At 45.2% G+C, this 21,800-nt stretch overlaps 1 protein-coding gene and 1 non-coding gene across 6 annotated transcripts in view; both read left to right on the forward strand.

Annotated features, from left to right (window-relative positions):
• TLK1 (tousled like kinase 1) overlaps positions 1-21,800 on the forward strand; it is a 706,650-nt gene that overhangs the window by 624,658 nt on the left and 60,192 nt on the right. For all 5 annotated transcript variants that reach the window (XM_063933490.1, XM_063933489.1, XM_063933486.1 and 2 more), the window contains exons 9-11: positions 7,997-8,107; positions 9,650-9,786; positions 19,470-19,658. In XM_063933490.1, coding sequence (XP_063789560.1) covers positions 7,997-8,107; positions 9,650-9,786; positions 19,470-19,658 — 437 coding nt within the window. The remainder of the gene's footprint in view (positions 1-7,996; positions 8,108-9,649; positions 9,787-19,469; positions 19,659-21,800) is intronic.
• Positions 3,354-3,539, forward strand: LOC134946674 (U2 spliceosomal RNA). Its single transcript, XR_010182322.1, has one exon. It is a non-coding gene; the product is annotated as a U2 spliceosomal RNA (small nuclear RNA).

The following is a 21,800-nucleotide window of genomic DNA, read 5'->3' on the forward strand; positions in this document are numbered from 1 at the left end:
GAATTCCAGCTGGGTCGATTCCTGCACTTCCTACAGTCAGGAGTGACTATGGGCCTAAAATTAGGATCCATAAAGGTCCAGATTTCGGCCCTATCTATTTTCTTTCAAAAAGAACTGGCTTCACTGCCTGAAGTTCAGACGTTTGTTAAGGGAGTGCTGCATATTCAGCCCCCTTTTGTGCCTCCAGTGGCACCTTGGGATCTTAACGTTGTGTTGGGTTTCCTGAAATCCCACTGGTTTGAGCCACTTAAGACCGTGGAGCTAAAATATCTCGCGTGGAAAGTGGTCATGCTATTGGCCTTAGCTTCGGCTAGGCGTGTGTCAGAATTGGCGGCTTTGTCTTGTAAAAGCCCTTATCTGATCTTCCATATGGACAGGGCAGAATTGAGGACTCGTCCCCAATTTCTCCCTAAGGTGGTATCAGCGTTTCATTTGAACCAACCTATTGTGGTGCCTGCGGCTACTCGGGATTTGGAGGACTCCAAGTTACTAGATGTAGCCAGGACGGCTGGAGTTGGGAAAACTGACTCGCTGTTTATCCTGCATGCACCCAACAAGCTGGGTGCTCCTGCTTCAAAGCAAACTATTGCGAGCTGGATCTGTAACACGATTCAGCAAGCTCATTCTGCGGCAGGATTGCCGCATCCTAAATCAGTGAAAGCCCATTCCACAAGGAAGGTGGGCTCTTCTTGGGCGGCTGCCCGAGGGGTCTCGGCTTTACAGCTTTCCCGAGCTGCTACTTGGTCGGGTTCAAACATATTTGCTAAGTTCTACAAGTTTGATACCCTGGCTGAGGAGGACCTTGCCTTCGCTCATTCGGTGCTGCAGAGTCATCCACACTCTCCCGCCCATTTGGGAGCTTTGGTATAATCCCCATGGTCCTTACGGAGTTCCCAGCATCCACTAGGACGTCAGAGAAAATAAGAATTTACTCACCGGTAATTCTATTTCTCGTAGTCCGTAGTGGATGCTGGGCGCCCGTCCCAAGTGCGGACTCTCTGCAATACATGTATATAGTTATTGCTTAACTAAAGGGTTATTGTTATGAGCCATCTGTTACTGAGGCTCAGTTGTTGTTCATACTGTTAACTGGGTATGGTTATCACGAGTTGTACGGTGTGATTGGTGTGGCTGGTATGAGTCTTACCCTGGATTCCAAATCCTTTCCTTGTTGTGTCAGCTCTTCCGGGCACAGTTTCCTTAACTGAGGTCTGGAGGAGGGGCATAGAGGGAGGAGCCAGTGCACACCAGATAGTACCTAATCTTTCTTTTAGAGTGCCCAGTCTCCTGCGGAGCCCGTCTATTCCCCATGGTCCTTACGGAGTTCCCATCATCCACTACGGACTACGAGAAATAGAATTACCGGTGAGTAAATTCTTATTTTCTTCTTCTGTTTTGGTGTAGACGACAAGTTCTTTTGACTATCCCACACTTTTTTTTTTTTTTTTTAAAGGGACAGTCCTTTACAAGGCCTTGTAAAATATTGCCCCTTTAAAAAAATGTCAGCGTTTGGTCGGTATCTAGCACGTCTGGTAAACTGTTTCCATTACGTTCCGCACCTTATCTTCAAATGATAACCCATTTCTCATCTGATTGTGGACACTTCTAGAAAAAAAAATTGGTTGTAGGAAAAATAGGAACCTGGCTGAATTGATGAGCGTGCTATTTCATATAGTAAACTAGTCATTCAGCTTATTCATTATGTTCTCGAAAGTTTATATTGTACTGGTTGCATTACCATTTTATTATTCCTTTCTCTATCATCCATCTGGGGGACGCAGCGCACTTACACTTGGGTTAAGGGGAGTATGCACGGAGCGATATTCTAAGCAATCTGACTAGATTGCTTAGAATTTAAGCATTATCGCTACGTGTGTACCCCCTACAGCGATAGCGTTGCGCGGCCCCGCGCATCGCTATCGGTGGTGCTAGATTGGCCTGCATGCAGGCCAATCTAGCAGGTCGCTCACTTCACCCGCTGGGTGAAATGAGAGGTCCCCCCATCTCCCCCCCGCACGCTCAGCACACATTGCGCTGTGCTGAGCGGCGGGAGAGATGTGTGCTGAGCGGTTCGCTCAGCACACATCTCTCCAACATCGGCCCGTCTATATGGGCCTTTAGAGTGTGAGAGTATGGAGTTTGGCACAAGCTATGAAAAGAACAAACTCCTCCCCCTCTAACCCCTCCCATCAACGGGGTTCACAGGAAGTACTCCTCCGTTTTAGTTTTGTGCCTTGGAGTGAAGGCACACTTTTCTTTTGCTCCTAGCTTTTAGTTAGGTTTAATTTCTAATTGTTTTCTTGTTTGGTGTTTAGTCCCTAATGGTGGCGACAAACACATCCAGAGTGAGAATAGTTGGGATAGAGGAGCTTCTGTGAGCTCTATTTCTCACTCTGTATTGCCTCTGGGGAGTCACTACACCGCTGAGGTCCCTGGGTCTCTCCCTTCTGGCTCACAGAATTCGAGGAGGCACTGGGTCAGGTAGCAACAGCCTCAGCCTACTGAGGTAGTGCTGGGCTGTGACCCTTCTCATACTAGCATATGACAGTCCCTCAGAGTGAGAGTCCCCCATGCTGTGTGTCTGCTGGCTGTATATTTCCTGTGCCCTGCTGGGTCACTGTATGAAGGACTCTATGATGGCTGAGGGGTGACTGTGCTGACTCCTGGGGCCCGTGGTGGCCAGGGGACACTGAAGGCAGTATTATAAAGTGCTTCAGGTTCCGATGTTTTCGCAGCTAAGCCCCACCCCCAGAACGGGAAGGCGCCATTTTGTGCAACTTCTTGCTGCATACTAAGTCCCTCGCTCTGTATTTCTGCAGCCGGGAGTTGCTGGGTGTTTTGACGCCCTCAAACCAGTCTAAACTGCCTCACCCGATTAGTCGTTGCCCCCAGCAGCACTGCAGGATGCTCCTGATCACATGTCAGCAGCTCAGCATGAGGGGGAGCACTGTCATTCTTTGCACTGAGATAGTGGGACTATTGCTGATCAGTAACAAGCCCACAGGGTGGTAACTTTACAAGTGATCTGCCTATAGTATATTATACACAATAGCAAGTATTCTGGGACTATTGCAGGTTTCTGTACTTAGCCCAGCAACTATGCCAAAAATACACATCATATTTGCTTGTTAGGAAATCCTGCCTGTGTTGTCATGCACAAACAATGCCCTCTCCTCACAAATTATGGGCACTACAGTAAATATAGTGGCTATTACTGTGTTCAGCATTTAGCCCACCAAATTGGTGGTATAGCTTTATTCAATAGCTGGTACCTGCATAGTGGTACTTTTACTGCCTCCAGTACTTAGCCCACCAACTGCAACTAATATGCAAGTGATATTTGCTTATTATACATCGTTTCTCTGCCTTTTAGCAAAGTTCAAGTGTAATATCTGGTTTTATCAGATTAAAATATGATACGCTCCCTATCTAGGGACCATATATTACATGAATTTTTAGTAAGATAGAAGAGGAGCTTGCTCTGTCCACTTGATACTTTAACCTGGTATTGCAGTGCGTCCAGGACCGGTACACAAATACTGGTATTGTCAGTCTGCCTTTGCTTGCACTATGACAATGTAGTGGGACTGGTATTCTGTTTACTACTTAGCCCACAAATCTTGGTAAAATGTAAAATAATCCGTGGTCAATACTTTTACACCTAAAGGAGTGATTGTTGGTAGTCTGTGTTTTCCTTTCGTTATTTCTATGTCAGGACACAAGACAGACTATTTATTTTTCTTGTGCACTATTATGTCCTTATAAATTGCCAAATGGCTATACAGAGCTTATAAAGTGCAGTGAGACAGGTCCTTTACAGGCCCTATAGCTCAGTTACTTCAGAGGACAATGATTTGTCCTAATGGTTATGATCTCTAGTTATGGTCGCTTCTAAGGCAGGTCTTAGTTTTATACTTCCTGGTGTCTGTCTGAGATGGCTACCTTAAGCAGGATGATTGCATCCTCAGGCTGTACCGCCAATTGGTGGAGTACTGCACCTTCCTCTATATCATTCCTGGTTGTGATCCACATATTGAGGCTTCATCTCAGGAAAATAGTAAAATAAATCCTGTCAGGGAGGATGCTTCAGGATAGGAATAAGAAATAGACTACTGAGTTAATTTGTTTCCACCTCTTCCCTCACGTTAGGATGATGTTGATGGAAGTCTGGCTCAACACCTGATGCAAAGGTTCATGTTTCCAGGGAAATGTGTCTGTCTCTAATACACAATATTGTCGGTTCAGGTCCGGTGTTTCTCTATCCTTTCGCTGATGAAGACCCTGATCTGATGGAGGTTCCACTAATAATTAGTGGACTCATCCATCATATGATGGCCTAAGACGACTGTCTTTCCTAAAGTACAGTATGAGACCTTAACAGTCACCGTGGATTGACAACATTGAGGCGGTTATTAAATTGGTATTCATTCTGACAGGAATATTCCTACGCCCTATCCTGGCTAATGCATGGAACTTCGAGCGGTTGCAGACTGCATAATGCAAGTTGTCCATTATTGTATCAGATGATCCTTTTCAAATTATCCATTGACAGATTGGGTCTCTGAAGCTCTACCCTCTGTCACTGTTGATTTCTTGGATTCTATTCAATCTTGCATCTCTGCCCCGTCTATGATGCCCATATATTCATTTTGCGATTCGTGGAATTCTGCATCCAAATCAAAGCGTGCCTTGCAGGCAGGAGCAAATGGCTCTATCAGTAAGGTGTATGCCTTCAGTATAACAGGTCATGGGTTCTCATCCTGAGTATGACTGCTAAGAAATGTGTCATTTAAAATAAAGGTCAATGAAATATGTATTATTTTAGAAGGCATTTGTCCACCTGGAGCACGGACTTCCGATATGTCCTCAGTAGGGCTCATGGAGTCGGGTGGTCTGGTTCCCAGTGGGGAAAACCGACTTTCTCAGATTCCACTAGTCCGTTGGATATACCGAATTATATCAAAAGCATATATTCCGCATCTTTGGGAACACGTACCAAGCAGTATTCTTTGGTACCCCTCTTATTTGCATTTCATCCAAGAGACAGGCTCTAATTCTTGCAGTCTGTTCGCTATCCAAAGCGGGAGTATTCATTCCAATCCTTTTCCCATCAACAGGATCTTGGGGTTTTTACTGTTACTTTCCCATCACTGCATTATTTGGTCGATTGTTGCAAAAAGAGCTCCGTCTCATGCGCCTTTTGTCATACACATCTACAGTGGACCTTGGTTCCGGATTTCTTCCTTTGCGGAGGATGGTGTTCAGGGGTCTACTTTTCGACCACCGGTATCTCGGTCTTTTGACTGAGTGCAGGATTTCCAGACCAGAATACACTTTTCTGCAGTTTCCTCAGGGGTCAGTGATCCATGGCATACACTTCCTCTGCAAGATAGAGGCGACTTTACAGGTGGCTCCATTCTCCCGGTCTGATGCCTGGATTCTTCAATCTCAAATACTATGTTGTTAATCCCAGGCAGAATTGAGTTTACATAAACAACATTTCAGTCTGTCAATTCAAATATGACAATATCTTCCTTGGTGATTACAAAACCCGAATCTGACCCATAGGACTCCATTTTCTGTCTTGACATGGAAGGTCATAACCACTGTCACTAGTCTCAGACTTTACGGTTTTGGGTTTCAACTCTGGTTTTCAAAAACATTGAGGTCGAAAGTGGAGATGCCGCTTCCATCTCCGGGCAATCCACAACGTCTTGACTCCAGCTCAAGGCTTTCTACTTGTGCTCGGTTTGGCAGCACGTATACTAAAAAAAAATTTTTTTAAAATTGGAAGAATACAGAGGTTAGCATAGTCTTGCAGACTGCATCCAGCTAACTTTGCAACCGTAGTGGCCTATATCAACATGTACAGTGGCACTTGCAGTTGGAGAGCCGTGGAACGGTATCTCACATATGCAGAGGGCGGAACTTTGGGTTACGGCAATATCGGCCGTCTCCAGTTCCAGAATGGACAACTGGGAAGCGACTTCCTGGGTCGTCATACATTTGTTCCCTGAAGAATTTTAAATAAACCAACAGGTTTTTCTGATTTTGGTGTACCTGTGTGACAAACTGACATTGACCTCAGGGATTCTCGTCTCTGCAAAAAGGGCTTCCTTGTTACAGTGATCACTCTGGGGATCCTCTTGTGGCAATCATGGACGCCGTGTTGGCTCCTTGTCACTTTCATCTGGCATATTTGTTTCTGCCTCTGGCAAAATCCAGTGAGTGCTTCAAAGCCTTTGACCAGTGGCTCTTTCGGTCTTCCTAAATTGCTTCGGATTTGCCTGTCGACCCTGCTCTGCAATGCTTCAGACCAGGGTGGTCAAGGCTCCTTAAAAGTGTACCTCTTCGGCCAGATCTCCACTTTCAAAATTTATGTCATCACCGGGTTTTGTCTCATCTGACTGTGAAGGCATGATTGTGGAGAACAGCATCATCAGAGTAATAAGTTTTACCTCAGTCAGTAGCCCTGACCTATGTTTCAGGCTCGCAAAGAAAGTCAGGATGGGCGAGCGGTCTAAGGCGATGAGTTCAGGTCGTAGTCCCCTCTGGAGGCGTGGGTTCGTATCCCACTTCTTTCTACAAAAACAATCACCGTGCCCAGTAAAGGTTTTCATCTTTTGGTGTGAAATATAAAGTCTTCTCAGCTGAAGTTCTTAGTCTTTTCTGCCTCTTGTCCTTTCTGCAGAACAGTTGTCAGAAGGACTTTGTCTTATCTTCAGAGACAGGGTTCTGCCTTTGATTTTCTTTTCCAGAGATGGTTACCAACATTCCTACAGATGTTCGGTGTTTCCTTCACAGCTTTTTGCAAAAACAGATTCCTTGTGTAGCTCCTGTGTCTCTTTTCTAGCCTCTGGACTCTGTTGGGTGGCGGTTCCTTCCTCTTACGGTGGTTTTTCCTATTGCCCATTGCCTCAGGTCGGCGTGTTTCTGAGTTGGCAGCCTTTTGCTGCAGTCCACGTTTGTTGTTTTTTTTTCTGTGATAGAGTAGTTTTACATATAAAACTCCTTTTTTCAACACTGGAGCTGTGGCTCAGCGCACTAATGCTAGAGACCAGTGTATATAGAGACCTGGGTTTAAGTCCAACCTTGAACCAAAACATTTTAAGTTTGCCGCACGGACACGTTGTTAGTTCTTAGTGGTGTGCCCAAGCGAGGTTGACCGGTCTTGGCTCGTTGGGTCACATCAGCTATCCGTCAGCCTTATGTGTCCTGTGTTCCTGTTCCTGACCCACTGCGTAAATCTAAATTTTATTTGGTCAGACGGATAATACATTTATCGTTTAGACTTTTATTGCATGATTAGGATACGTACTTCAAAGTACTTCCAACTACTCCTAATTAGTGTTTTCCACTAATTCAGATTGCTATATGTCGTGTTTAATATGTTGCCTGCCTCAAATTTAGAATTTATGTACAGTACAATTCAATTAAGAGATCAGAGCTTTGTCCTGGACTGTAGCATCTATGACCAGCTGAAGGCTTTCACAATCCAGTGTTACTGTCCTCCCTGCATTACAGCCTATTTCACACATACAGTAGTATGTTATTTGGGTAATGTTTTCCTACGACGCCTCTGTATTTCAAACACACCTGCTAGAATTGCAGCAAGGGGAGAAGAACTGTCAGAGCCTCGCAACTAAAACAAAAGTAATTTGGTGAAGTTCTTCAATTTCTTAATATCTCACACACAATCCGTTTTACGGTTACAAGTAAACTTGATCTGTCAGGAGTAGAAGGATGGTCATGACCCGTGGGGAGAATGTAAGAAAGTGGAGAATAGTAAAGGACTAGTATGCTTTGACGTTACTGTGAACCTATAGAAAACCTCCTTTAATTTAACTGTAATCCATTTTTCCTTTGTCTGTGTTGTCCATCTTGTCGTAAACAGGAGTGTCTAGGTTGTGGCATTCTGGAAGGACAAAGTAAAATCTAGACTGCCTCCGTGCTGCAGTTTGACATGTTGTGCACTTTGTCTTTCTTTCAACTACAGACAAACTGTGACCTTCGCCGACAAATAGATGAACAGCAAAAAATTCTTGAAAAATACAAAGAGCGATTAAATAAATGTATTTCAATGAGCAAAAAACTTCTAATTGAAAAGGTGAGTTTCAGTGAAAGTAGGTAAGTCTTCTTACCAAAGGCCCAAGTAGAAATGGTTATGTTAAGCTGCTACATTAATGTCCCAGTAAATATAATTGCATCTTGTCTTTGTTTCAATTTTTATTGGTTACCCATGGGAGTGTAATATTTTATTACTTTAGATAACGAATAAATGTTTAATTTACAACCCTCTTTCTGGAAATGACAAAACTTTTGGGGCCTTAATTAGTGATGCTATAACCTCTACCCCCAACACTAAAATCCTTGGAGATCTCCATTGTATCTCCGAGATCCAAGCGGTATTGTCTAGGCTGCAAGTAGGGGCTGGTGTAGGTTTAGGGGGGGGGGGGGGGGATGGGGTTAGGCACCACCAGGGAGCGGGAGGTTTAGGCTGCTAGAAGGGGGTGTTATGGAGCCATTGGGAGGAGGTAAGTATACTTACCTTCCACCTGTCGGGATTCTGAACATTGGGATGCTGCTGCAAATATTCTTATCGCCAGCATCACAATCCTAAACCGTATCTCCTGATCTTCATTATGTTGAGCACACCAAGGTACAATATGTGATCAACACAATAATACCCATCACACACATTTGTAACTAATTTCATTATCTTTGTAGTCTGCAAGTCTGCCTAATGTACCTTACTCCTGTAATATACCAAAAATCTGCAGTAGGTGATACAAATATAAGAATACTGAATTGTATGCAGAAGATTAATAACTCTGGACAGTTGTGCACTACAATTCATGTGTTTATGTACTCCAGTCATTTTTGTTGTTTTAATGCAAATGATCCACAAAATTGTTGATTTTTGTTGTCAAAGTTTAATTTAGTGGATAACATTTTTTTAAAACATTTTAATATTCCAGTTAAAAAGTACCACCCCCCTTCCTGAGTTTCTATTGTAATATTACCCCCTACCTCCACAGTCACAGTTGTTCCCCCCCCAATGCCATTTCCCCACCCCAGTGCTAACACATCCCCCAATGGCATTATCCCACCCCAGTGCTAACGTATCCCCCAGAGGCATTATCCCATCCCAGTGCTAACGCATCCCCCAGAGGCATTGCCCCTCCTGCCTCCACCAGTGGCAACTAACTCCTGCAGTCAATACAATTCCCCGCCATCACCTCCCCAGTGTCTGTAGCTCCACCTCTGTAGGCTTAGATGCCGCCCTCCCCCAGTTCAGAGCATAGTGGAGAGGGTCACAGTGGGGACTGGCCATCAGACTAGGAGTGCAGAGATCAGCAATAGTGCTCAGATGGGACTTCAGTCCAGAAGGCTAATCGCCTGGGGACTGAGTAGCAAGGAATGAGACTGTTAGCAGACTCCCAGCTGGCAACCCATGCGACCACGCCAGGTAAGTGGTTAAGAACTAGTGAGCCTGGGCACCCTTTTAACCGTCCCAAATAATTTGAGTACGGGTACTTTAAAGTATGTGAATTCTTATGTATCGTGTTGAGGTGACTGGAGTTGCCTCGTTATTGGAAAACAGGGTAAATATTATGCAGTTATGGGATGTTTTTCTTATTTAATGCAGAGCACTCAGGAGAAGCTGGCAAGCAGAGAGAAGAGTATGCAGGACCGACTGCGGCTGGGGCATTTTACCACCGTCCGGCACGGGGCCTCATTCACTGAGCAGTGGACAGATGGATTTGCTTTTCAGAATCTCGTCAAGTTAGTTTTTTGTTTTGGAATGTCTAGAATTGTCACTGCAGCCAAATGATGATGTGTTCCACTGGCAGGGAGATCAGCTGAGGAACGTTCATTGGGCCTCTCCAGGGCTCCTAGTAAGGAGTAATCCCCTTGTCCTGTCCAGAATAACGCTTTAGATGCCTCTGTGCATTCTGTATGCAGCTCATCCTACACATCAGAATAGTGCTCTCCTATATTTTGTGAAGTGATGTTGTGCTTTACATAATTTATATTACTCATCCCAATTTCTCTATCGTCCTAGTGGATGCTGGGGTTCCTGAAAGGACCATGGGGAATAGCGGCTCCGCAGGAGACAGGGCACAAAAAAGTAAAGCTTTTACCAGATCAGGTGGTGTGCACTGGCTCCTCCCCCTATGACCCTCCTCCAGACTCCAGTTAGATTTTGTGCCCGAACGAGAAGGGTGCAATCTAGGTGGCTCTCCTAAAGAGCTGCTTAGAGAAAGTTTAGCTTAGGTTTTTTACTTTACAGTGAGTCCTGCTGGCAACAGGATCACTGCAACGAGGGACTTAGGGGAGAAGTAGTGAACTCACCTGCGTGCAGAGTGGATTTGCTGCTTGGCTACTGGACACTAGCTCCAGAGGGACGATCACAGGTACAGCCTGGATGGTCACCGGAGCCGCGCCGCCGGCCCCCTTGCAGACGCTGAAGAGAGAAGAGGTCCAAAATCGGCGGCTGAAGACTCCTGAGTCTTCATAAAGGTAGCGCACAGCACTGCAGCTGTGCGCCATTTTCCTCTCAGCACACTTCACACAACAGTCACTGAGGGTGCAGAGCGCTGGGGGGGGCGCTCTGAGAGGCAAATAAAAACCTTATTAGAGGCAAAAAATACCTCACATATAGCCCACAGAGGCTATATGGAGATATTTAACCCCTGCCTAACTTCAAAAATAGCGGGAGACGAGCCCGCCGAAAAAGGGGCGGGGCCTATCTCCTCAGCACACAGCGCCATTTTCTCTCACAGAAAAGCTGGAGAGAAGGCTCCCAGGCTCTCCCCTGCACTGCACTACAGAAACAGGGTTAAAACAGAGAGGGGGGGCACTGATTTTGGCGATATTGTATATATATAAAAGATGCTATAAGGGAGAAACATTTATATAAGGTTGTCCCTATATAATTATAGCGTTTTTGGTGTGTGCTGGCAGACTCTCCCTCTGTCTCCCCAAAGGGCTAGTGGGTCCTGTCCTCTGTCAGAGCATTCCCGGTGTGTGTGCTGTGTGTCGGTACGTGTGTGTCGACATGTATGAGGACGATGTTGGTGAGGAGGCGGAGAAATTGCCTGTAATGGTGATGTCACTCTCTAGGGAGTCGACACCGGAATGGATGGCTTATTTAGAGAATTACGTGAGAATGTCAACACGCTGCAAGGTCGGTTGACGACATGAGACGGCCGACAATCTATTAGGACCGGTCCAGGCGTCTCAGAAACACCGTCAGGGGTTTTTTTAAAAACGCCCATTTACCTCAGTCGGTCGACACAGACACAGACACGGACACTGAATACAGTGTCGACGGTGAATAAACAAACGTATTTCTCATTAGGGCCACACGTTAAGGGCAATGAAGGAGGTGTTACGTGTTTCTGATACTACAAGTACCACAAGAAAGGGTATTATGTGGGAGTGAAAAAACTACCTGTAGTTTTTCCTGAATCAGATAAAATAAAATGAAGTGTGTGAGGATGCGTAGGGTTACCCCGATAGCAAATATTGGCGTTATACCCTTTCCCGCCAGAAATTAGGGTACGTTGGGAAACACCCCTTAGGGTGATAAGGCGCTCACACGCTTATCAAGTGGCGTTACCGTCTCCAGATACGGCCGCCCTCAAGGAGCCAGCTGATAGGAAGCTGGAAAAATATCCTAAAAAGTATATACACACATACGGTGGTTATACTGCGACCAGCGATCGCCATCAGCCTGGAGATGCAGTGCTGGGTTGGCTTGGTCGGATTCCCTGACTGAAAATATTTTATTCATGTAGAGCATTTAATAGGATGCATTCTATATATATGTATGTGAGATGCACAGAGGGATATTTGCTCTCTGGCATCAAGATAAGTGCGTTGTCCATATCTCCCAGAAGATGTCAGGGACACGACAGTGGTCAGGTGATACAGATCCCATACGGCAGATGGAAGTATTGCTGTATAAAGGGAAGGAGTTATTTGGGGGTCGGTCCATCGGACCTGGGGACCACAGCAACAGCTGGGAAATCCAACCTTTTTTACCCCAAGTTACATCTCAGCTAAAAAAGACACCGTCTTTTCAGCCTCAATCTTTCCTTTCCCATGAGGGCATGCAGGCAAAAGGCCAGTCATATCTGCCCAGACATAGAGGTAAGGGAAGTAGACTGCAGCAGGCAGCCCTTTCCCAGGAAAAGAAGCCCTCCACCGCGTCTGCCAAGTCCTCAGCATGACGCTGGGGCCGTGCAAGCGGACTCAAGGTGGGGGGGTAGTCTCAAGAGTCTCAGGGCGCAGTGGGATCACTCGCAAGTTGACCCCTAGATCGTACGAGTATTATCCCAGGGGTAAAGATTGGAGAGTCGAGACATCTTCTCCTCGCAGGTTCCTGAAGTCTGCTTTACCAACGGCTCCCTCCGACAGGGAGGCAGCATTGGAAACAATTCACAAGCTGTATATCCAGCAGGTGATAATCAAAGTACCCCTCCTACGACAAGGAAAAGGGTATTATTTTTCCACACTATATGGTGGTACTGAAGCCAGACGGCTTGGTGACACATAGTCTAAATCTAAAATGTTTTGAACACTTACATAAAAGGTTCAAATCGAGATAAAGTCACTCAGAGCAGTGATAGCGAACCGGAAAAAAGGGCGACTATATGGTGTCCCTGGACATCAAGGATTACCTCCATGTCCAAATTTTGTCCTTCTCATCAAGGGTACCTCTGGTTCGTGGTACAGAACTGTCAATATCAGTTTCAGACGATGCCGTTTGAATTATCCACGGCACCCCGGGCCTTTTTACCAAGGTAATGGCCGAAAAGATGTTTCTTCAAAGAAAAAAGGCATCTAAATTATCCCTTACTTGCACGACCTAAAAAGGGCAAGTTCCAGAGAACAGTTGGAGGTCGGAAGAGCACTATCTAAAGTAGTTCTTCGACGGCACGACTGGATTCTAAATATTCCAAGAATCGCAGCTGTTTTCCGACGATACGTCTGCTGTTCCTAGGGATGATTCTGGACACGGTTCAGAAAAAGGTTTTTCTTCCCGAGGAAAAAGCCAAGGAGTTATCCGACCTGTCAGGAACCTCCTAAAACCAGGAAAGGTGTCTGTACATCAATGCACAAGAGTCCTGGGAAAAATGGTGGCTTTTTACGAAGCAATTCCATTCGACAGATTCCATGCAAGAATTTTCCAAAGGGATCTGTTGGACAAATGGTCAGGGTCGCATCCTCAGATGCACCTGCGAATAACCCTGTCGCCAAGGACAAGGGTATATCTTCTGTGGTGGTTGCAAAAGGCTCATCTATTGGAGGGCCGCAGATTCGGCATACAGGATTTGATCCTGGTGACCACGGACGCCAGCCTGAGAGGCTGGGGAGCAGTCACACAAGGAAGAAACTTCCAGGGGGTATGGACGAACCTGGAAAAGTCTCTTCACATAAACATTCTGGTACTAAGAGCAATCTAAAATGCTCTAAGCCAGGCGGAACCACTCCTGCAAGGAAAACCGGTGTTGATTCAGTCGGACAACATCACGGCGGTCGCCCATGTAAACAGACAGGGCGGCACAAGAAGCAGGAGTGCAATGGCAGAAGCTGCCAAGATTCTTCGCTGGGCGGAGAATCACGTAATAGCACTGTCAGCAGTGTTCTTCCCGGGCGTGGACAACTGGGAAGCAGACTTCCTCAGCAGACACGATATTCACCCGGGAGAGTGGGGTCTTCATCCAGAAGTCTTCCACATGCTAATAAACTGTTGGGAAAGACCAATGGTAGACATGATGGCGTCTCGCCTCAACAAGAAACTGGACAAGTATTGCGCCAGGTCAAGAGATCCACAGGCAATAGCTGTGGACGCATTGGTAACACCTTGGGTGTACAAATCAGTATATGTGTTTCCTCCTCTGCCTCTCATACCAAAGGTATTGAAGATTATACGGTGAAGAGGAGTAAGAACAATACTAGTGGCTCCGGATTGGCCAAGAAGGACTTGGTACCCGGAACTTCAAGAGTTGGTCACGGACGACCCGTGCCCTCTACTTCTGAGAAGGGACCTGCTACAACAGGGTCCCTGTCTTTTTCAAGACTTACCGCGGCTGCGTTTGACGGCATGGCGGTTGAACGCCAGATCCTAAAAAGGAAAGGCATTCCAGAAGAAGTCATTCCTACCTTGATTAAGGCAAGGAAGGAAGTCACCGCGAAACATTATCACCGCATTTGGCGAAAATATGTCGCGTGGTGCGAGGATCGGAGTGTTCCGACGGAGGAATTTCAACTGGGTCGTTTCCTACATTTCCTACAATCAGGATTGTCTATGGGTCTCAAATTGAGATCTATTAAGGTTCAAATTTCGGCCCTGTCAATATTCTTCCAAAAAGAATTGGCCTCAGTTCCTGAGGTACAGACTTTTGTTAAAGGAGTACTGCATATACAGCCTCTTGTGTTGCCTCCGGTGGCACCGTGGGATCTAAATGTAGTTTTAGATTTCCTCAAATCCCATTGGTTTGAACCATTGAAAAAGGTGGATTTTAAATATCTCACATGGAAAGTGACTATGTTACTGGCCCTGGCTTCCGCCAGGAGAGTATCTGAATTGGCGGCTTTATCTTATAAAAGCCCTTATCTAATCTTCCATTCGGATAGGGCAGAACTGAGGACTCGTCCGCATTTTCTCCCTAAGGTGGTATCAGCGTTTCACCTGAACCAACCTATTGTGGTGCCTGCGGCCACTGGCGACTTGGAGGACTCCAAGTTGTTGGACGTTGTCAGAGCCTTAAAAATATACATTTCAAGGACGGCTGAAGTCAGAAAATCTGACTCGCTGTTGATACTATATGCACCCAACAAGTTGGGTGCCCCTGCTTATAAGCAGACGATTGCTCGTTGGATTTGTAACACAATTCAACTTGCTCATTCTGTGGCAGGCCTGCCACAGCCTAAATCTGTTAAGGCCCATTCCACAAGGAAGGTGGGCTCATCTTGGGCGGCTGCCCGAGGGGTCTCGGCATTACAACTCTGCCGAGCAGCTACGTGGTCAGGGGAGAACACGTTTGTAAAATTCTACAAATTTGATACCCTGGCAAAGGAGGACCTGGAGTTCTCTCATTCGGTGCTGCAGAGTCATCCGCACTCTCCCGCCCGTTTGGGAGCTTTGGTATAATCCCCATGGTCCTTTCAGGAACCCCAGCATCCACTAGGACGATAGAGAAAATAAGAATTTACTTACCGATAATTCTATTTCTCGGAGTCCGTAGTGGATGCTGGGCGCCCATCCCAAGTGCGGATTATCTGCAATAATTGTACATAGTTATTGTTAACTAATTCGGGTTATTGTTGAAGGAAGCCATCTTTCAGAGGCTCCGCTGTTATCATACTGTTAACTGGGTTTAGATCACAAGTTGTACGGTGTGATTGGTGTGGCTGGTATGAGTCTTACCCGGGATTCAAATTGCCTCCCTTATTGTGTACGCTCGTCCGGGCACAGTACCTAACTGGAGTCTGGAGGAGGGTCATAGGGGGAGGAGCCAGTGCACACCACCTGATCTGGTAAAAGCTTTACTTTTTTGTGCCCTGTCTCCTGCGGAGCCGCTATTCCCCATGGTCCTTTCAGGAACCCCAGCATCCACTACGGACTCCGAGAAATAGAATTATCGGTAAGTAAATTCTTATTTGCTGTTTCACTGGATAACAAAATGTGTAAAAATAGATGATGTACTATAAGAGGAATATTTTAAGCTCCTACGAAGGCTGTGTGCAGTGTGTTTTACATGCCGCGTTTACCCACGTGTGTATGCAGGGTTGATTGAGCACAGCATAAGAAGCACTGAAGCTGATGCCAAAACAGTTGTGTACACAGGTTTTTAAAAAACAAAACGCACGTCAGATTAATAATAGGAAAAAAAACAGTGTGTGCTGCGCTATGGATCGGTCATGTGTTTACATAGAACCCATAGTTAGCAATTTGTTCACACATAAGTGAACATGAACGTTCAGTTGGATAACTAGCGCTGGTGTACACAGGGCCTGCAGAGCTCAATGGGAATTACAGTGCCACGCATTTGTCTGTGTCCCACAATCCCCTCTCCGCCTCTCAAATGCACCCTGACATTTTTATTAAAGTTTTGATAATCCCCTTGCAATACAGGTTATTGTGAGTGTGTCCTCGTAGCGCCAATGTTCTGACATCACTTTGGGCATGGAATGATGTCGTGGGTAACTGATCATGGGTCCAAAACATTGAGCAGACTAAAAGATAGCTGGAAAGAATCCCTAAATCTTCTGTTGGTCATTAACCTTTAGCAGGTGCAATGAAGATAATTTTGTTGAGGTTAGCATGCCTTTAATATGGGGTGTAATATTAATAGATTTGTGTGTTTGGATAAATAATTCATCATAGTTCATATTGTCTCATAGAAGAGACAAGGAGATGATTGATGTGTGGGTAAGGGGGGAGATGAGGTTAAAGTACATATTGCATATGTACAGATGTGACCTCATATTTTTGCTGTAGACACGTCAAACAGACCCTGTGTGAGTGAGCCGCCATGTCCACTGCAGCTCTGCTAACGTTGGGCGTCTTTCTGTGCCAAAATAATCTCAGTTGCAGTGCAACGCAACTAGGACACACGTAATTTGATATGACACTTGTGTATCTGTGTGAGACTGAGTATCTGAGTCTGCATACAAAGTGCTACAATGGGGCAGCTGCAGCTTTCTTTCCAATGCAGAGTTTGTTCTCCATATACAGACTCTGTCACACACAATATACAAGTGTTGTATACCAAAATTAATCAGCACAGTATCCTTGTGCGTCCTACACGCATTGCATTTGTGACTAGGCGTATTATTTCGGAACAGAAAGGCGTCTGACGTTAGCAGAGCTGCATGGGACCTGGCGGCTCAAATATATGGGTATGATATGATTTACTGGTGGTCAGGATGCCAGCGTTCAGAAGACCGGCTGCGTCATCCTGAAGTGTAGACTCCTGACAAGGGGGAGGGAAACCTTTTCCGTACCAGGTATTGTTTAGTGATGAGGCAAATTTCTTTGTCAGTGGTGAGGTAAACAGAACCACAGGTACTGGTCAGAGACAAACCCTTGTACTTGAGAATGAATAAATATACGTAAAAATGAAGAACACTGTTGTTTTAATGATGACGTTCTGCATCTGTGTGATGTTACATGACTCCCTTCCCAATTAAAAAAAAATTAGAGCTGCTCCCTAAAAGTTTCCCACCACTTCCATATCATGTGTAGACAGTGGATTATTATTTCCTTGCTCCTTACTTTTTTTTTAAGGGTGTTTCCACGCTTATGGACCACCCTGTATACACACGTCCAGATACATTAAGATTCTGACACTATTTTCAGAGTTTTGTCTCTGTACGCCATCACAACGGATTTCAAATGAAACAGTGGATATGCAATTGAAGTGCAGGGGATGAAACGTAAGAAACGTTTAGGAATTGTAACACTTTTTATACACAATCCCCTATTTTCAGGGGCTCAGATGTAATTGGACAACATGATCATAAATAACATTTTAATTTTTAACACTTTTTCGAGTTTTCGAGACAATAACTGCATGAAGTCTGTAACACATGGACATCACCAAATTCTGTGTTTCCTCCTTTGTTATACGTTGCCAGGCCTTTACTGCAGAGGTCTTCAGTTGTTGTTTCATCATGGGTCTTTCTGTATTTAGGGGGTGATACAGACCTGATCGCTAGGCTGCTAAAATTGTAGTCCTGCGATCAGATAGTTGCCCAAGGAGAATGTATATTCGCCGTGCAAGTGTGCGATCGCATGTGTACACCGAGCAGCTAAAAAATCCCTCAGTCAGCGGAGAGCTGCAAATGCATTCGCACCTCACTCACCAGCGAATGGTTTTTCCCAGTGTGTGCAGTCTGTGCGCTGCCAGGACTTACTCCTACAGGGTGATCAGAATGGGCTGATCGGGTCAGGAGCTGACGTCACTCACCCTCCCTGGAAACGTTTGGGAACTCCTGCGTTTTTCCGGACACTCCCAGAAAAGGTCAGTTACCACCCAGAATCAGCCTCCTACTGTCAATCAGCATGCAAATGGCTGTGCGAATAGAATTTTCGCACCAGCCTGTCGATGCCTGTTTGCCGACGCACATGCGCATTGCGGTGCATGCAAAGTTAATAGTTGATCGCCCGCTGTGCGAAAGCGCACAGCAGCGATCAGGTCTGAATCAGGCCCTTAGTTTTGTCTTCAGCAACTGAAATGCATGCTCGATTGGGTTGGGGTCAAGTGGCTGACTCGTCCATTTCAGAATATTCCACTACTTTGCCTTAAAAACAAAACAAATCCTGGGTTGATTTTCCAGTATGTGTTGTCCATCTATTCCTGGCTTATGAATGGTGTGCACTTTGTGGTGAACCCTCTGTATTTGCTCTGGTGAAGTCTTCTCTTTATGGTAGACTTCATCACGTGGCTGGATGTTGGGACAAGGTTTTTATTACCATGGAAAGGATCCTGTGATCATCCACCACTTCTGTCTTCCATGGACGTCCAGGCGTTATGTTAGGGTGCGAGCTCACCAGTGCATTCTTCCTTTCTCAAATGCACCAAACTGATGATTTGGCCACTCCCTTGGTTCCTGCTGTCTCTCTGATGGATTGTGTTTACAGCCGAGGGATGGCCTGTGTCACTTGCATTGAGAGCTACTTTGACCGCATGTTGTGGATTTACATCAACAGCTTCCAAATGAAATGCCACACTTGGAATCAATTCCAAACCTTTTGCCTGCTTAATTGATAAAGAAATAACAAAGTAATATCCCACGTCTGTCCATAACACGGCTTTTGAGTCAGCTGTTCAATTACGTTTGGTCCCTTGAAAAAGAAGGGGCCTCATATTACCAAGCTGTAATTCCGGAACCCTTACTCCAATTTGGAAATGAATACCCTCAAATTAAAGCTGATATTATGCACTTTAAGATGCAGAATATCAGCTTTATAACTGTAACTTGAATGTGTTTTTGGGTAAACAGGTATGTGTGTGTAGTATGTATGTATGTATATTCAGAATTCAGCCATTCATGAGTAAAATCACATTTGTGTATCCAAAAGCATCAGACAGGAATTTGTTTAATTGGTGTGGTATTCAAAATGTTGAAAGTAGATTAGAATGGAAAACCGTAAGGAGGAATGTTATTAGATAAGACAGAAGTACAGTAAATAAAGTTGGCATTACAGAGTTGGCTTAATAAATAAGGTAGTTAGTAAATGTCAATTGTGGCTTCTCCTCTTCCCTCACATAGGAGTGTGGAATAGGCCAAGATTTTCCTTAGTTTGTTGAAATGAAAGCACACAGCTGAAGGAACAAACAATACGTGTATTTGTTGCCTGGAAACCGAGTTCTGTTCGGTGCATATGTATGTGAAGGTTTATTATTTATTTATTCAGGTATGTGTTTATATCTGTGGCTGTCTTGCAGGCAGCAGGAATGGGTGAATCAGCAGAGAGAAGACATTGAGCGACAGAGGAAACTACTGGCCAAGCGTAAACCTCCGTCTACCACCAGCGCCCAAACCCCGTCCGCCAATTCTGAACCAAAGCAGAGGAAAAACAAAGCCGTTAATGGGGCAGAAAATGACCCCTTTGTAAAACCTAGTTTACCCCAATTGTGAGTTGGTGCTTTTCATTTTCTTTGTTGATCGCAATTTATTCCACATTATGTGGACATAGAAGACAATGGGAGTGTAAATCTGTTTATGAGGGGGTATGCAATTAGCGCCAAAATCACTGCAATTTACCGCAATTGCCGTTTTCACGCCGAAAAGTAAGTTTTTGCGGGTATGCACACTCCAGTGATTCACTCTATTAATATACAAATCAGTGAAAATGGGATTGCCACGAAAATTGGTTCCGAAAGTGAAAAGTGGGTAAATTGGTCCATTCCCCCCCAAAAAGTTAAACTAACATCGGATAACCGTATAAAAGTTTATTATTGGTTATAATAAAAGTATTTCTAGAACTTAAATTGGGTCAAATGGCTGTTATATTCATTTTTTTTTAAATGTAAACAAATGATAGAAAGTTTTTTTTTGCCCAGCAAAATACGTAAGTGCTAAAATGAAAACTTGGGGTACATAGAAATTGGTATAAGTATAAATTAAAAAAAAGAAGTGGAAACAGACTGATTACTCCAATTTGCAAGTCCAGAAACACTTGTCCCACTCATAAAGCACCCCAGTATACCTCTCCCATACCTTGTACCCCAATTTCCATAATTTTGCACATTTTCACCCCAAAAATGACATGTCTTAATTGCCCAATTAAAAATAATTAAAAACTTCTAAGTGCCTTATTAGTCATTCAGGGGGTTGTCCCAGGGGTGCAGAACCAAATCCGGACATTTTTAACTGAAAATAGGGATTTTCCCCAAGTTTATCACCTGCCCAGAGTAGGTGAATTGAAATTCGCTGTAAAAGTACCACAAAAATGTTTTTGCAAACCATTGAATATGCGTTTGGCGAAATTACAGCGAATTGCAGTAATTTTGCCTCTTTTTACAGCAAAAACGCATTTTTGCCAGTAATTGAATGCCCCCGTGTCTCTTTAAATAAGTAGTTGTGTAAGGAAAAAAGCAAGGGATCTCTTTGCGATATCACATATTCTCTGTAGCGATCTGTAATATTATGAAATTTGTATTAGAGTGCTGGGCTCCACAAAAATGTTTTTTCTCTATCGTCCTAGTGGATGCTGGGGTTCCTGAAAGGACCATGGGGAATAGCGGCTCCGCAGGAGACAGGGCACAAAAAGTAAAGCTTTTCCAGATCAGGTGGTGTGCACTGGCTCCTCCCCCTATGACCCTCCTCCAGACTCCAGTTAGATTTTTGTGCCCGGCCGAGAAGGGTGCAATTCTAGGTGGCTCTCATAAAGAGCTGCTTAGAGAAGTTTAGCTTAGGTTTTTTATTTTACAGTGATTCCTGCTGGCAACAGGATCACTGCAACGAGGGACAGAGGGGAGAAGAAGTGAACTCACCTGCGTGCAGGATGGATTGGCTTCTTGGCTACTGGACATGAAGCTCCAGAGGGACGATCACAGGTACAGCCTGGATAGTCACCGGAGCCGCGCCGCCGGCCCCCTCGCAGATGCTGAAGCAAGAAGAGGTCCAGAATCGGCGGCTGAAGACTCCTGCAGTCTTCTAAAGGTAGCGCACAGCACTGCAGCTGTGCGCCATTTTCCTCTCAGCACACTTCACACGGCAGTCACTGAGGGTGCAGGGCGCTGGGAGGGGGGCGCCCTGGGAGGCAAATGTAAACCTATATAAGGCTAAAAATACCTCACATATAGCCCCCAGAGGCTATATGGAGATATTTAACCCCTGCCTAAATGCAATAAATAGCGGGAGACGAGCCCGCCGAAAAAGGGGCGGGGCCTATCTCCTCAGCACACAGCGCCATTTTCTCTCACAGAAAGGCTGGAGAGAAGGCTCCCAGGCTCTCCCCTGCACTGCACTACAGAAACAGGGTTTAAACAGAGAGGGGGGGCACTAAATTGGCGATATAAATATATTAAAGATGCTATAAGGGAGAAACACTTATATAAGGTTGTCCCTATGTAATTATAGCGTTTTTTTGGTGTGTGCTGGCAAACTCTCCCTCTGTCTCTCCAAAGGGCTAGTGGGGTCCTGTCCTCTGTCAGAGCATTCCCGGTGTGTGTGTGCTGTGTGTCGGTACGTGTGTGTCGACATGTATGAGGACGATGTTGGAGGAGGCGGAGCAAATTGCCTATGATGGTGATGTCACTCTCTAGGGAGTC

This window comes from Pseudophryne corroboree, chromosome 7, assembly GCF_028390025.1.
Source record: "Pseudophryne corroboree isolate aPseCor3 chromosome 7, aPseCor3.hap2, whole genome shotgun sequence".
NCBI lineage: Eukaryota > Metazoa > Chordata > Amphibia > Anura > Myobatrachidae > Pseudophryne > Pseudophryne corroboree.